Here is a 13,926-nt window from a genome sequence, read left to right as displayed (position 1 = left end):
TATGTTCAAATTTGTTTTCCAAATGTATGAATGTATCGAGCCGTGGGTCAAAAATTGTGATACAAATCAAATCGTTAGTTTGTTTATCGTTACAGCCCTAATATATATATATTTATTTATTTATAAAATGAATCCTCGACTCATTAATCCATAAGACCAAAATGCATTTTGTTTAGCCTGAAGATATGACCTATAAATACACTCCCCAGAATGTCCATATAAAGAGTTGTGTATTATTCCCATGCTGTAACGCTACCACAGAAATACGCCAAAAGCATAAAAAAAGGATGTGGAGCATGCACATACAGCGTAGTCTGCCATTGTTTTTGTTGTTGTGATATGATACCTCATGGGGTTAAGGTTTAGAGGCGAGCTATGACATCACCATGTTCTCAAAGTTGCCTATTGGTTGAACACATGAAAATACACTTACTCTGGAATGTAGGGCTCCCATAACACCAGATGTGGATAAAAAGCTGATACATACCTTTTGTGGTTTGTCCGAAACTCATTCTTTTGTGTAATGGGCCCTTAAAGGTCGCGCGGAAGTGTGGAAACCACATCTAATGATAAGACTGCAGACTTAAACTTGGTAGAAAGGATGTTAGTTGTTTTCATTGGTGGAGTGAGTTGTTAGCTAAGGCTAAGTTTAGTTTTCTTGGATGGGAGGTAAAACTTCTTCAACTTAACTCAAGCAAGTCCGGTTGCCTCCACACAGGTTGACTGTTTCATCCATTCCTAGTGCTGTAGAAACAGAATGGTGACCTCCGTAAAGAAAAGCGCTCACCAAAGTAACATAAAAGGCTCATTCTAAGGCCATGAATTTCTACACTTGTATGTTGGTTCTGTTGGAGGATCTGAATTTTGACTGTACAAAGTAATTAAAAAGTTATAAAGATCAAATGGGATTCTAACCCTCCCTTTGAGCTGTATTATGTATTTCCTATTATTTGTTAGTTTCCACTTCAAATAATATAAGAAAAACAGTTGTGTGTTGGGGTTCTTTTTCTTTTTTCTGCCTCTTTACTTTGTACTATGAACAAGACAAATAAGTTTGGACTGCTCATAATGAAGATGAAATAATGCGATTAATGCCCACAAAGTGAAATAGGTGCATGACTCTTAGAACACAGAACATTTAGGCTGCTTTTTTCCCCAATATGTTAAAACATATATACAGAGGCTATAAGAATGTGCAGTATATAGTGTCTTATATCCTTTTTTTTTCAGCACAACCTACAGTTTTATCTTATATGAAAATATAAAATAAAAGTGGAAGTGGTCTATTTTGTGACTTTCATTTTAAATGGAATGTATATGTATATATATATGTATATATACATATATATATGTATATATGCCCACTTGAACAATAACACAGCTCTGTTAATACTGGAGTGGACCCTTAATTAAAGTTACTGGTAAATCCTGTGTTTGTTCTACTATTTCATTTAAAGAAATATCTGCTGTAAAGAAAACGTCTATTACACCAGGTTTATTCAAGACATGCTTGGCCATTGCATACACATGTTGCATGAGTTAAACTCATTGACAGCTCGCTAATATATAAGAGCAGCTTTAAGTCGCATCACTTCATTGCATTCCAAATTCACATGATCACAGAATTTGACAGACAACAAAAAAACAACAGAGCTGGTGGTGTCTCAGACTTTTGCACAGTACTGTATATATATGTATATATTTATACATATATATATATATATATATATATATATATAGCTATATATATATACACACACACATTAATCATAATTTCAACTCATCAACCCGATAAGTCTTATGGGGTTGATGAGTATGGCGTAAGAAGACCAAAATGCATTTTGTTTAGCCTGAAGATATGACCTACAGTATAAACACACACCCCTAGGATGTCCATATAAGGAGTTGTGTATTACTCCCATTGCAATTTACAGAGGGTGCACCTGCAGCACATCTGTGTCCCGTGACCACTAAGGGTTAATCACAGCTTTATTATGAACACCCAACAGTATCACTGTATTTCCAGAAATGATGAACTCATATAACAGTGTCACAGTGCGTCTGTGGCAGTGAAGTTTATTATTTTTTACTTTGAGTTTTCATCTTCACATCCTCACACTCAATCTATTTTTTCATATACTTTCCGTGTTAAACAATGGCACAAGCATTAATATGAGATTCAAAACAGTGATTAAATCAAACATTTGTCCAGTTGTTCATTGAAACAGACAAGTTCCAGAAAACTGAAAACACTGACATTGATGATAATAGCTAACATATGGTGCAGTGTTTCCTTGGCAAACTGATGAGCCCTATGGAAACAACTGTCTGTGAAGGGCCTTGACAAACATCACAGGCCGGTGGCGTCTCATCGAGCATTCGGTTCTCCCAGTGGACAACAACAGTCCGATGGTCCAGCCCTCAGTTAAAGTGCCCTCGAGCAAGGCAACGCCTTCTCTCCAAGCTGCTTTTCAAAGCCGCTATAACCTTTGAAACCTGCTGCAGAAAACAATGCAGGCATCGTATCGTTACCAAAACATAGCTACGACACCCCAAACTCAAGTAATCCTGATGATGTATTTGTCATCTGTGGTGTCCAACATGCTGCTTGTGCTGTAGGCAGACAGCGAGTAATGATCCTTCCCCAGGACACGGCTGATCATGCTGACCAGGACCTTCCTGTACTGCTGCCGCAGCAAACAGTACACAAAGGGGTCAGTGGAAGACTTGGCGTAGGACAGACATTTGGTGGCAATGCCTACATACCGTGGGATGTGTATGGACGGCAACAACTCCAACAACCTGCACCAGGAACACAAACAGACCTTAATCTGGTTCCATAGACACAAACACAGTGCAACATGAAACCATATGAAATACTACAGGCTACAAGTTGTGGACGTTAAATTTATGTATGATTTATACATAAATTTAGTTTATTTGGATTTAACACCTTTTATTTTTGAAGGGTTGAGTTTGTTTGGTAGATTTAATTTCTGGATTTCTAGTTAGAATTGTGGGGGATTGTTTTGTTGAAAATATATATTTTTTTTCTTAAATTGAAAATAAATAAAAAAAGGATCCAGTGTCTTCATAATCACAATTATATGATATGGCATTATGATTATGAATTATGGGTTTATGATTTAAGTCTTTAGTCGAGCAGGTTTAAAAATCTACTAACCTTTTTTTTTTATTTAAAAAATAATATTAATTATGATTTCAAGGGAGAATAGTGCACATTTGTCTTTTCAAAGCAACAGTCTTACCTTGTTATGACATAGGGTGAAAAACAGAGGATGAAGGAGCCGATGAAGATGCAAATCTTTTTAGTTGCACGCTGCCTCCTCTTCTTCTGTTGTGCAAGACATCTGTCCTTCACACTGTCACACACACACATACACAGATGATGTTAGAGAATTATTCATGTCTCATACACAGTCAACAAACAGCTCGTTTAGATGAAGTGGCAAGACACAAATCAGCAGATATCAGCATATTTCATATAAACGTTGTTACATAGATTTAAATAGAAACTGTTGACAATGTTAGAATTGCAAAATAGAAAGAAAAGAGTACGGTAAATCTTTATATTTTGTTTGTGACTATGCTGACTTTATTTCACAACAGTTCATCCAGTCATTTATCTATAAGTTAAGCATTTATATACAGCAAAAGTGTGGGCACCCCTGTAAATGTTCATGATTTTCCTTTATAAATCATTGGTTGTTTGAATAAGAAATGTTAATTCACTTAAATATATCATATAGGAGACAAACACAGTGATATTTGAGAAGTGAAATAAAGTTTATATGATTTACAGAAAGTGAGCAAGAATTATTTAAACAAAATAAGTCATGTGCATAAGTTTAGGCAACATTTTTCACAAACATGTTGTGCATCCTCCTTTTGCAGAAATAACAGCCTCTAAACGCTTCCAATTAGAGTCTGGATTCGGGCTGATGGTATTTTGGACCATTTACAAAACATCTCCAGTTCAGTCAGGTTTGATTGTTTCAAAAATAATCAGGTCTGGGGACTGAGATGGTCATTTCAGAACGCTATTTGTTCCTCTGCATGAATGCCTTAGATTTTGAGCAGTGTTTAGGGTCGTTGTCTTGTTGAAAGATCCAGCCCCGACACAACTTCAACTTTGTCACTGATTCCTGGACATTGTTCTCCAGAATCTGCTGATATTGAGTGGAATCCATGCGACCCTCAACTTTAACAAGATTCCTGGTCCCTGCACTGACCACACAGCCCTACAGGCTGATGGAACCGCCACCAAATTTTACTGTAGGTAGCAAGGGTTTTTCTTGGAATGCTGTGAAATTAATACAATATAAAGAGTATCTAAATGCTCATATGCTCATACCTAATTGTGTTTAAATAATTATTGCACACTTTCTGTAAATCATATAATCTTTATTTCACTTCTCAAATATCACAGTGTTTGTCTCCTATGTGATATATTTAACTGAAATTTCTTATCCAAACAAGCAATGACTTATAAAGGAAAATCATGAACATTTACGATGGACTGGGTGCACCCCGCCTATTGCCCGATGTCAGCACCCCCCGCAAGGATAAAGCGGTAGATAATGGATGAATGAATGAAAATTTACAGGGATGCCCAAACTTTTGCATACCACTGTATATATATACACACGTATATATGTGTGTGTGTGTATATATGTATATATATATATATATATATATGTATATATATATATATATATATATATATATATATATAAGTTTATCCTATTTCTATAACACAGTCTCAGCCTTGCATGTAAAGTGCTTTGGGATAAAGCCTTTTTGCATTTTTATCAGAATCAGAATACTTTATTAATCCCCGGGGGAAATTGTTTTATTTACTACTAAATGTGATACATACTGATCCATAGAAGGATAATTCATTTGCAGATTATAACAGTGCATAAGGACACACAACTCACAAGCATATCAGTGAGAATAAAATATATGGTTCTGAACGTGTTAAAATGGCTTACGTCAAACTTCCCACATAAAAGCTCTACCTTCAAAAGCAGTATGGACAGGTGTTGGCACACAAGCATTTGCTCTTTTTTTTTTTTAAACATAATTATTAAGGAGTGCTCTTTTTTTCACTTGAGCCTCCAGACCAGTATACTGTACTTTACCTTGGGTGGATGTCAACCAGCAGAAGCAGAGTCTGCACCGTGATGACATCTATCCTCTTGCAGTGGGACCTGGCCACTCTGAGAACTTTCAGGTAAGCGAAGCACAGCACGGACAGGCAGAGCGCAAAGCTGCCGAGGTGGAACAGCACCGTGAAGGTCACATAGGCGACCACCTGTGACCTCTCCTCCCCGTTCAGGTGGACAGTGCAGGAGGCGTAAGTGTGGCTGTATCCTCCCCAGTCCATCAGCAGCTGTGTGACAGAAAAAGTGAGCGAGTGCAGCCACGAGTACGCCACGATCAGAAGCGCGTCTCTGTAGCGCATCTTGCTGGAGTAACTGAGGGGAAACACCACCGCGATCCACCTGTCCATGCCCAGCGCGGCCATGCTCAGCATGGCATTAGTGGTGAGGAAAGTCTCTGCGAAACTGGCAGCCTGACAGAACAAGTGCCCGAAAGGCTTTGTGCTTTGGGTCACGCCGAGGAAAGTGGAGGGCATGTTGATGATGGCGAGGAGGATGTTGGAGAAGCAGAGGTTCAGGATGAAGAGTCCCGGCACGTGCGATCTTAAGTCCGCGCTCTGGGTGAAACATAGCAGCACTGACAAATTCGTCACCAGTGAGACTACAGCTATCACCACGATTGACATTTCCAACAGAAACTCCGGTATGCTCATCTCTCGAGACTTCAAGCGGCAGTTGTGTGGAGGATTATATGATGTTGAGAGTCTGCCTCCCCCACTGGCTGCTAAAAGATGCTGATTTCCAAGCGCACGTGCTTGGGTGTAGTAGACACGCGGAGAGAGCTGTCCAGTGCTGAAACACCGAAACAAATCGTCCTGCCCGTCAGCGCCTGTCAGTGGCATGAGCTACTTTAAAAACCCTTTAGTCTCAATGTTGCACAAATTGTCCTTTGCCGTTCAATCCTAAATGAAAAGCTGTGAAATTATGATTAAATGTTCCCAGACTCTCTCTCTCTCTCTCTTTCTCTGTTTACTCTGGATCATGCGCACTATTCAGCGCCTCCTCCCTCGTTGGCAATGCCGTGCGCTCTGCACGTGCAGCCGACAGTTGGCTCATGTGAGGCTTGGGCAATATTCATGCATGCAGGGGTTCCTATAAGAGACGGGCATGTCAGTGTCGTGCTGTCTGCACACAAACTTCACTTTTCTCCCAAAAGATGAGTTAAGCTCTTATAGATGACAGCACATGATCTTATAGGTGTGTTTGTTGTTGTTTTTGTTGTTGTTGTTGTTGTTTTTGGCACTGTGCTTTAAAATAGTTATATATAGTATAGTAGTATATTTTTGAGAATTTTTAACACATATTTCCTGCAAATATGCTAAGAAGATATACAGAAATATACACCGATGCACAGAGTAGAACATATATAAAATCATGTACATTGAAATTACAAGCTTGACTTTGAATAAAGTGACATGAATACCTAAAGTGACAGTTTTTCATAGTGTCCTGTATGCTCATTTGCAAACATATACTGTATAATGAACACACACACACACATGCATTCGTAGTGAGGACTGTCAAAGACTTAATGCAATCCATAAACCCTTACCCTAACCTTAGCCATCATAAGTAAATGCCCGACCCTAACCCTAAATCCAGGTCTTAACCCAGAAAAAGCCCTTCAAAGATGTGAGGACCAGCTAAAATGTCCTCACTTTCCCACAATGTCCTCACTCCCTATGTTTTTTTGGTCCTTGTAAAGCTACACATATAACAACACACACACACACACACATATCCATAGCAACACTAAATCTCCAGTGGCTTCCTTGCTCTTTGAACTTCATCTCTTTTCAGTGCTAATTTATCTTTACCTCCCTTTAAAAACCCTGATAGAAACCATTTAGCGGGGCATGTTTCTTTCAGTATTCTGCTTAAAAAAAATCATACTCACACTGTATTAGTTATAGATGCAGTTCTGAAGGAGAAAGGGTGTGGGAAAGAGTAAGAGGGAGGATGGAACACCCGGCTGAAAGTAAAGTAAGTGGATTAACAGGAAGGAAGGACTGGTGCAGGAAGGATGGATGCGACAAAAGGGTGACATTAAAAAAAAAAAAAAAAAAATCCAGCAGCTACAGTCAGGTGTCACGTTATTTCAGGGCACCTTCTAAACTATTATTTAGCAAACCACAACACAATGGTGGAAATGATGTGTTGCAGCTGTGGTGTGTTTGTTTAGGATGGATTTAAAATCCATAAAAATCAAACAGAATCAAACATAAATAGAAGCGTATTTTGCCTTTTGCCTCCAGATCAGTGATAAGTGAGGACAATGTTTTTCATTATGATAAGAAGCTGTGCTCGGACTATTGATTGTTTCCCATTGTGATATTAAATAATCAATTTATGGGATAAAAGCAAAATAATGGTCACGTATGTATGAAACATAATTCCTCATTAAATTAAAGGGGCAAGATTATATTATTTTCCTTCAATGTGTCTGCCAGCCCTAATTGCAGAATGTCCTTATTTGTCCATGTCTTCCATTTTTCTGATATGATATTGCTATGGTTACGTTTTTATAGAGATGGAACTTACTTGGATAGGTTTTAGGAAACATCATGTTTTTGATGTCACATTCAGTTTCTAAGCAGCAGACAAATGTCAAGTTTTATTTGTGTCAAGGATGACTCAATATCACCTTTTTTTTCTGTCCGATACAAATATCACAACTTGCAGACAGCAACATTAGTCCAATGATGTCCAGCGAAGCATTAGGTTTGATTTACATTTTCATCTTTCTGATCCAGTGATTTTGACCAGTATCGGACTGATACCAATACTATACATATATACGTATTATCGGTAACATGTCAGCTCATCTCTAACTTTACTTTACAGTACTGAAATAAATTATTTTTGTATTATTTTTCACCATTTATTTTGTATTTATGAAGCACTTTTCTAGTCTTGATCACCAAAAACTGCTTTTAATATTCACGCCCATATCACATTTTTCCCACAGTAATATCACATTTTTCCCACAGTAATATCACATTTTTCCCACAGTAATATCCAGGTAAGAGCTTAGTAATGAGAATAAGAAACATGAAAATGTTTACAAATGTAGAAATGAGATTCTATTACCATAATATCCCAAAATGATTACCTTGCCATCACCATAGTGTCAGTGCGATGTATGTCACATAGAGCTGCAACTAACGATTATTTTCATCATCGATTAATTTGTCAATAATTTTCATGATTAATCGAGTGATAACATTTCATTTATTTGTTATATGAAGCAAATAGATTTATATATTCATATTTAAGAAGTTAAAACTGCAAAGTGGCTCCAGGTTTTTTTTCTCAATTTCCCCTCCCCCTGTGTGTTTGTGTGTGTGTGTGTGTGTGTGTGTGTGTGTGGCTGCTCCTCACCTGGCCTGATCAATCTCCACACCTGGGTCCAGTCATCTCCAATCACCGGACAGCACAGAAACCTTTGGCTCTTCCTCCACTCGTCGCCAGATTGTTCAGCCAACTCGTTCGTGGTGGTCGTTCTCTCAGCTGCTCAGTATTTTATTATTTGAGGGTTTTTTTTTTTCTCCTAGCGCTCTTGCTTTTTCACCTGTGCCTCGGTCTCTTGTTTTTCCTCCATCTCCTCGGTCCATCCTGGATATCCAGCCACCTGGTTCACTTCAACTCCTGCCACAGCCACTTACCTGCCTGCCATTCACTGTTCAACCGTTTTTTTAATAATCCATTTACCTTCTCCAGTTATGTGTTGGCTTTTAGGGTCCAAATCAAATCCCACCCTCAACAATGTAAAGTTTAAGAAGACATTTAAACCATTTTTTCACCTAAATGTGTATGTGTACATGGTAAATGTACCACTCACACATTCATACAGAACAGTTACGTGCAGCTCATTTTCTATCACACATCTTTCATGCCCATTTACACGCTGCTAAGGAGCAACATGGGGTTAAGTGTCTTGCCCAAGGCATGTAGACGAGCGGACACGGGAATTGAACCCACAACTTAGGGTAGATTTCCACTCAGTATGTAGTGTGTATGTTAGTCTCTGGGCACAAAGGAACACTGTATTGCTTTTACCCTCATTAACACATCCTTTATGCTGTTTGTTATCTTACTATCTTTAGTGGAACGGCCATTGCTGAGCAGGTTAACTTAATGGCTCCATTGCTGTGGAAGAAAAAATGGAGTAGAAAAAGAGGAAGAGCGGGAATGAGAAATCACCCTTTAGCTAGAAGGAACCCTCTTAATGGCCACGTGTTTTCCCCGGGTTCCCCAGCTGGAGAGGATATTATGCAAGCAACAGCATGCTGATGGCAGAAGCACTTAGGAAGTCCTGCAAGCCGGTGAACTATTATTTTTTTTACGCTACTGCTCCTGGCTGCATGACTCATATATTTGTATACAGTATGTGCCATTATGGAACACCAAATTTCCCACAGCAGGCTACATTACATGTAGCATCTACATGTAACATCTCATTACCTTAGGTTTGCCTTTATTCCTTTGCTATAGAGCTAGATTTTAGTCTGTGAACACGTGTCTCTCAATGTTCACTGATGTACACAAGTCGGTCCATTCCTTAAAGGCAAATTTTGTTTATTTTTGACACAAAACCAAAAAATCCTTTTCACCCAATTGGTGCAGTTCTCGACTACTACTGAGTATAATGGAGAGGAAATGTTGTCTTCTCTATTTGTGTCAGTTCTACACTGGAAGAGTAAAGCATTTTGTGTGATGGTGATTGGTAATGCTCCATAATACCTGGGCAACAGTGATGAAAGGGGGATGAGAGATATGGAAATAAGGGAAGATGATGTGAGGAAGAGAAAGAACGTGTCATGGGTGTGTGTTTCTGGAGCGTGGGAGTCCTGGTGTATAAATAGGTCTCTGCATAGAAACACTAACTCACACCGACACTCACATGTTGGTGCACACACATACTGTATACTCACTTTCATCCATACTCTCTGTCACTCTCCCTTTACCACCCTGTCTCCCTCTCTCTCTCTGAGTCACGTGCTAACACTATAGGAGCCTGACCGGGGGAAAGAGTGTACACAAGCACATGCTGTAGTGATGAAATGATAATGATGTAAACAGAATCACTAACTTGAGTGACACTCAACAGACAGCATTTAGGAGGGAACATGGCTGATAGAGGCTGTACGGTCAATCGAGTCATGCCATGTCAAGTCAAAGTACCAAAAATAGCACTAATAATATAAATACTTTGCTGTTTCAGGTTCATTTTTCAGCAACACAGGGATACTTACAGCATGGGTCCGTTTAAAATGATAGTTAAGCTGTCTGAGGTACTGACACATAGAAGCCTGCACTTGGATCCACATCAGAACTCTCGCTCTGTGTCAGTCCACTGTTCTTATCTAGTGGATTGTTTTCCAAGACTTCAGCTATGTAGCTTATTCCTCTTTTTTTTTTAAGTCGCTTTGGATAAAAGCGTCTGCTAAATGCTTATATGCGAATGTAAATGCAAGTGGAGGCTCTCATTCCCCCCTATTCCCAGGCATGTCAGGGGAATATAGTGGCCTTCACATATCAGACAAGGCATTACTCCTCTACATTTGCTTCAGCTTCAACATGTGAAATGCTTGCTGGTTTGTCCATTTGACATGGCAGCAAAATAGTGGCAAGCAATCATACGCTTAGTACATCCAAAATCTGCCAATAAACACTCCTGAATGTAACACAATGGACCTTAAAAATTAGGCTAACCTAATAAAATGTATGCCTCCTTCAGTCATTTATATCTCTTTTGTTGCTGCTTAATTCTGGCTGCAGACACACAGAAAAAAACCCTGCAAACCACGCACTCACTTGCCCTACCAAAGGCCATAAATAAAATCTATATCTTTAGCTTGCAAGGACACGGGAGCTGCTGATCTAAGGTAAATCTGAACAAAGGATTTCAAACACAAAAGTCGCAAAATGACACATTTAAAGTGACTGATTGAGGCTGAATTTGATCAGCAACTCCTGTGTGTCATGACGTAAAACTGTTGATTTCACTACACTTAGTGCAGTGCCCATAGGAAGTATGTATTAGCATGCTAAGACCACTACAACGTCTAAAGCTAAATCTCCAATTAGCATGCCAACATCTGCAACCATAAAACACATACTTTTTGCACGTTTTGTCACAATAAAATACTCATCAACCCCTAAAGTTATGAGCTTGTACACAATGTCTGTACAACAAACACATTTTTTGACACAGTCTTTGCAGATGCATTGTTTTAGGAGTATCCTAGGGGGAGACTGTGCTGACCGACAATCCTGACGGCGCCTCTGCCTGGTGTAGCCTGATAAATCAGCGAAAATGAAAATTGCTCAACCCATATCCAAGATCTTAGGTCGATCTGACTAACGGTCAGCGACATATGCCCGTCGTTACAGACAGACACACAGACACAACTTGCTTTATAGATAGATAGATAGTACAGCCTCGGCATGGCACGGCTCGACTCTACACCTCCTCAACTTGGGCAGGGTCATCACTGCACGGCTGCATGAAACTACAGTTATTTTTGATGTACTCAATAACTACACTACACAGAATAAGTTCATTAATAAGATCAGTTCAGTACTTCCTCCATGATTGAAGTGAAATACAGCAGCAGGGTTTGCGATCACAGGCTTTCAGCAGTGCTGTCACTAAATACACCAGACTCCTCTGTTAAATTATGAGATTTTAGACATTTCCTTGGTAAATGCTGGAGATTATCCCACATTTTCAGGAATATTAAGTCTTTTTAAATGATCTACAGTTCGACATTGTTCGCCTCTTCCTGCTAAGTCACACGTATCAGCTCAGCGCGACTGGAAAAGTACCATAAGTCAGGCATCGACTGGCCATCGGCCGACACATTTTTGTGGGCCGGTCCGGGCTGTCATAATTACATTTAAAAAAGTATATAATTAGTGCTGGGCACGTTAACAGCGTTATAGCGCATGGCGAGTTTTCATGACGACTGACTGGAAAAAGACGCGCGTAACGTCATGTTTACGTGCCTCCCGATTGTTAAAATGAGTTTTTTGTGCCGCGGCACCGTTTCCCAGTTAGCTCCGTTAGCTGCATAAGCTCCTTGTGTCCTTTAGCGCGCCTACAGTGGAACTGGAGCCCTTTTTTTTAAAGCTCACATAGAGTGGTCCTGTTGCACAAATATGTGAGTTATGGAGGTCTACTTACATACATTAACTTGTTTTTATGGTCAAAAACCTCCTAGTTGCTGTAAATGAGCCGATAGAAATCTGTCTTTGCTGAATTTCTCGTCAGCCGCGGTGTTTCAGACTGAAATCTCACACCCAGAAGACAGAGTGTGTTGTGATTGGCCAGCCAGCGTCGAGCCTTCCCAGCTGTCTTGTGATTGGCCAATACCCAGAAGTGAAATAATTAGCTCTTCCATGTAGGCTACTGCACTTTATTTAAATTCTTGAAACAATACAATGTGCATATATCCTCTTTTATGTCATGTGCCTCCTCATATCGTATAAATAATCATGGTGGGCCACCATGGCCAAAGATGCCAGGGCCATTTTTTGGTCCCAGTCCAGCCCTGCCATAAGTATCTCACATCTCACATCCCAAAACTGAACTATGCCTTTAAGGTGCTGTATAAATAAAATTAGGAGCATATGACAAGCAACATTCCTGATGATGTCTGCCAAAGAGCTGTTAAAACTTTACTGCAAATGAAAAACCCACAGAAACAATGAGGCCAACTAAGCAAATAAAGACACAGCCTAACATAAAGCTAAATTATTCTCTATAATACAACAGGCATTTCTCTCAGTGAGAGGCAGTTACAGCGAATAAACCTTACGGGCAGGAGGAGTGATAAAGACTGGTCACACACTCTCTCGCTCTCACACACACACACACACACACACACACACACACACACACCTACAATAATATTGTCTATGCAAGCATAATGAGCGCCCACACCCACGCAGAGGTTATGAGACGAAGTAATGCAACTGAATTATGCAAAATCCTGAGAAATGGCTCTGTAAGTAAAGAAGTGGAGATGAGCAAAGGGTTTTGCAGTGTAGTCATAAGGAAGGAGAGATACTGAGGGGAGAGAGGGAGCAGCAGAATGTAGAAAGCATGAGTCAGCAGTCAGTGAGAGTGAGGGAGTTGAGAGACAGAGGACGGCTGGCTTACAGGATTTAGCTCACTGGAACACTGTAAGAACTCTCAAAAGAAGACTCTCTCTCTCTCTCTCTCTGTGTGTGTGTGTGTGTGTGTGTGTGTGTGTGTGTGTGTGTGTACTTGTGCATTTATTACCTCTGGCAGAAACACTGACCTTATCAGGACCAGTAGTCCTTATGGTGAGCAAAACCTAAGCAGGAACTGGTTAAGTTGTATTGTAGTGAGGTATTAGGCATAGTTGTGGTTACGGTTCGGGATAACGATTCATAAGAATAGCTGCACAAATGTGTGTGTGTGTGTCATTTCTTTGGCATGCTGTATATGAGTCCAGGTCAGTAAAACTGCAAGAAATAGTTCCAACATTTTTCAGAAACACACTGAGTCACCTCTTTGCCAAGAGCTAGACGGCAAGATTAATACCACGCTCATGCCTACGCAATAAGTGCGGAGGTTCATCCAGGAGGCAGATAAATAATAAAAAGGCTAACATCAAACAAACAGTAGTCAGTTTGTATCAAACTTGGATTAAATGTATAATAGTTATTTAAAAAAAAAAAAGAATCAGAGTGATATTAAAGTTACTCA

At 39.6% G+C, this 13,926-nt stretch overlaps 1 protein-coding gene across 1 annotated transcript; it reads right to left on the bottom strand.

Moving 5' to 3' along the window:
• Window positions 1–2,558: 2,558 nt before the first annotated feature.
• LOC310944052 (G-protein coupled receptor 26-like) lies at window positions 2,559–5,839 on the bottom strand (the record flags this gene model as incomplete). The annotated part of the gene is made up of 3 exons (XM_083909758.1): window positions 2,559–2,802; window positions 3,270–3,383; window positions 5,166–5,839. 3 exons carry the CDS (start codon window positions 5,837–5,839, stop codon window positions 2,559–2,561), a joined length of 1,032 nt encoding a protein of 343 aa, XP_083765884.1.
• Between the last annotated feature and the right edge of the window lie 8,087 nt (window positions 5,840–13,926).

The sequence above is a fragment of the Microchirus variegatus genome (assembly GCF_963457635.1).
Source record: "Microchirus variegatus genome assembly, chromosome: 23".
In the NCBI taxonomy this organism is placed as follows: Eukaryota; Metazoa; Chordata; class Actinopteri; order Pleuronectiformes; family Soleidae; genus Microchirus; species Microchirus variegatus.
This window is presented reverse-complemented; position numbering and strand designations above follow the sequence as displayed.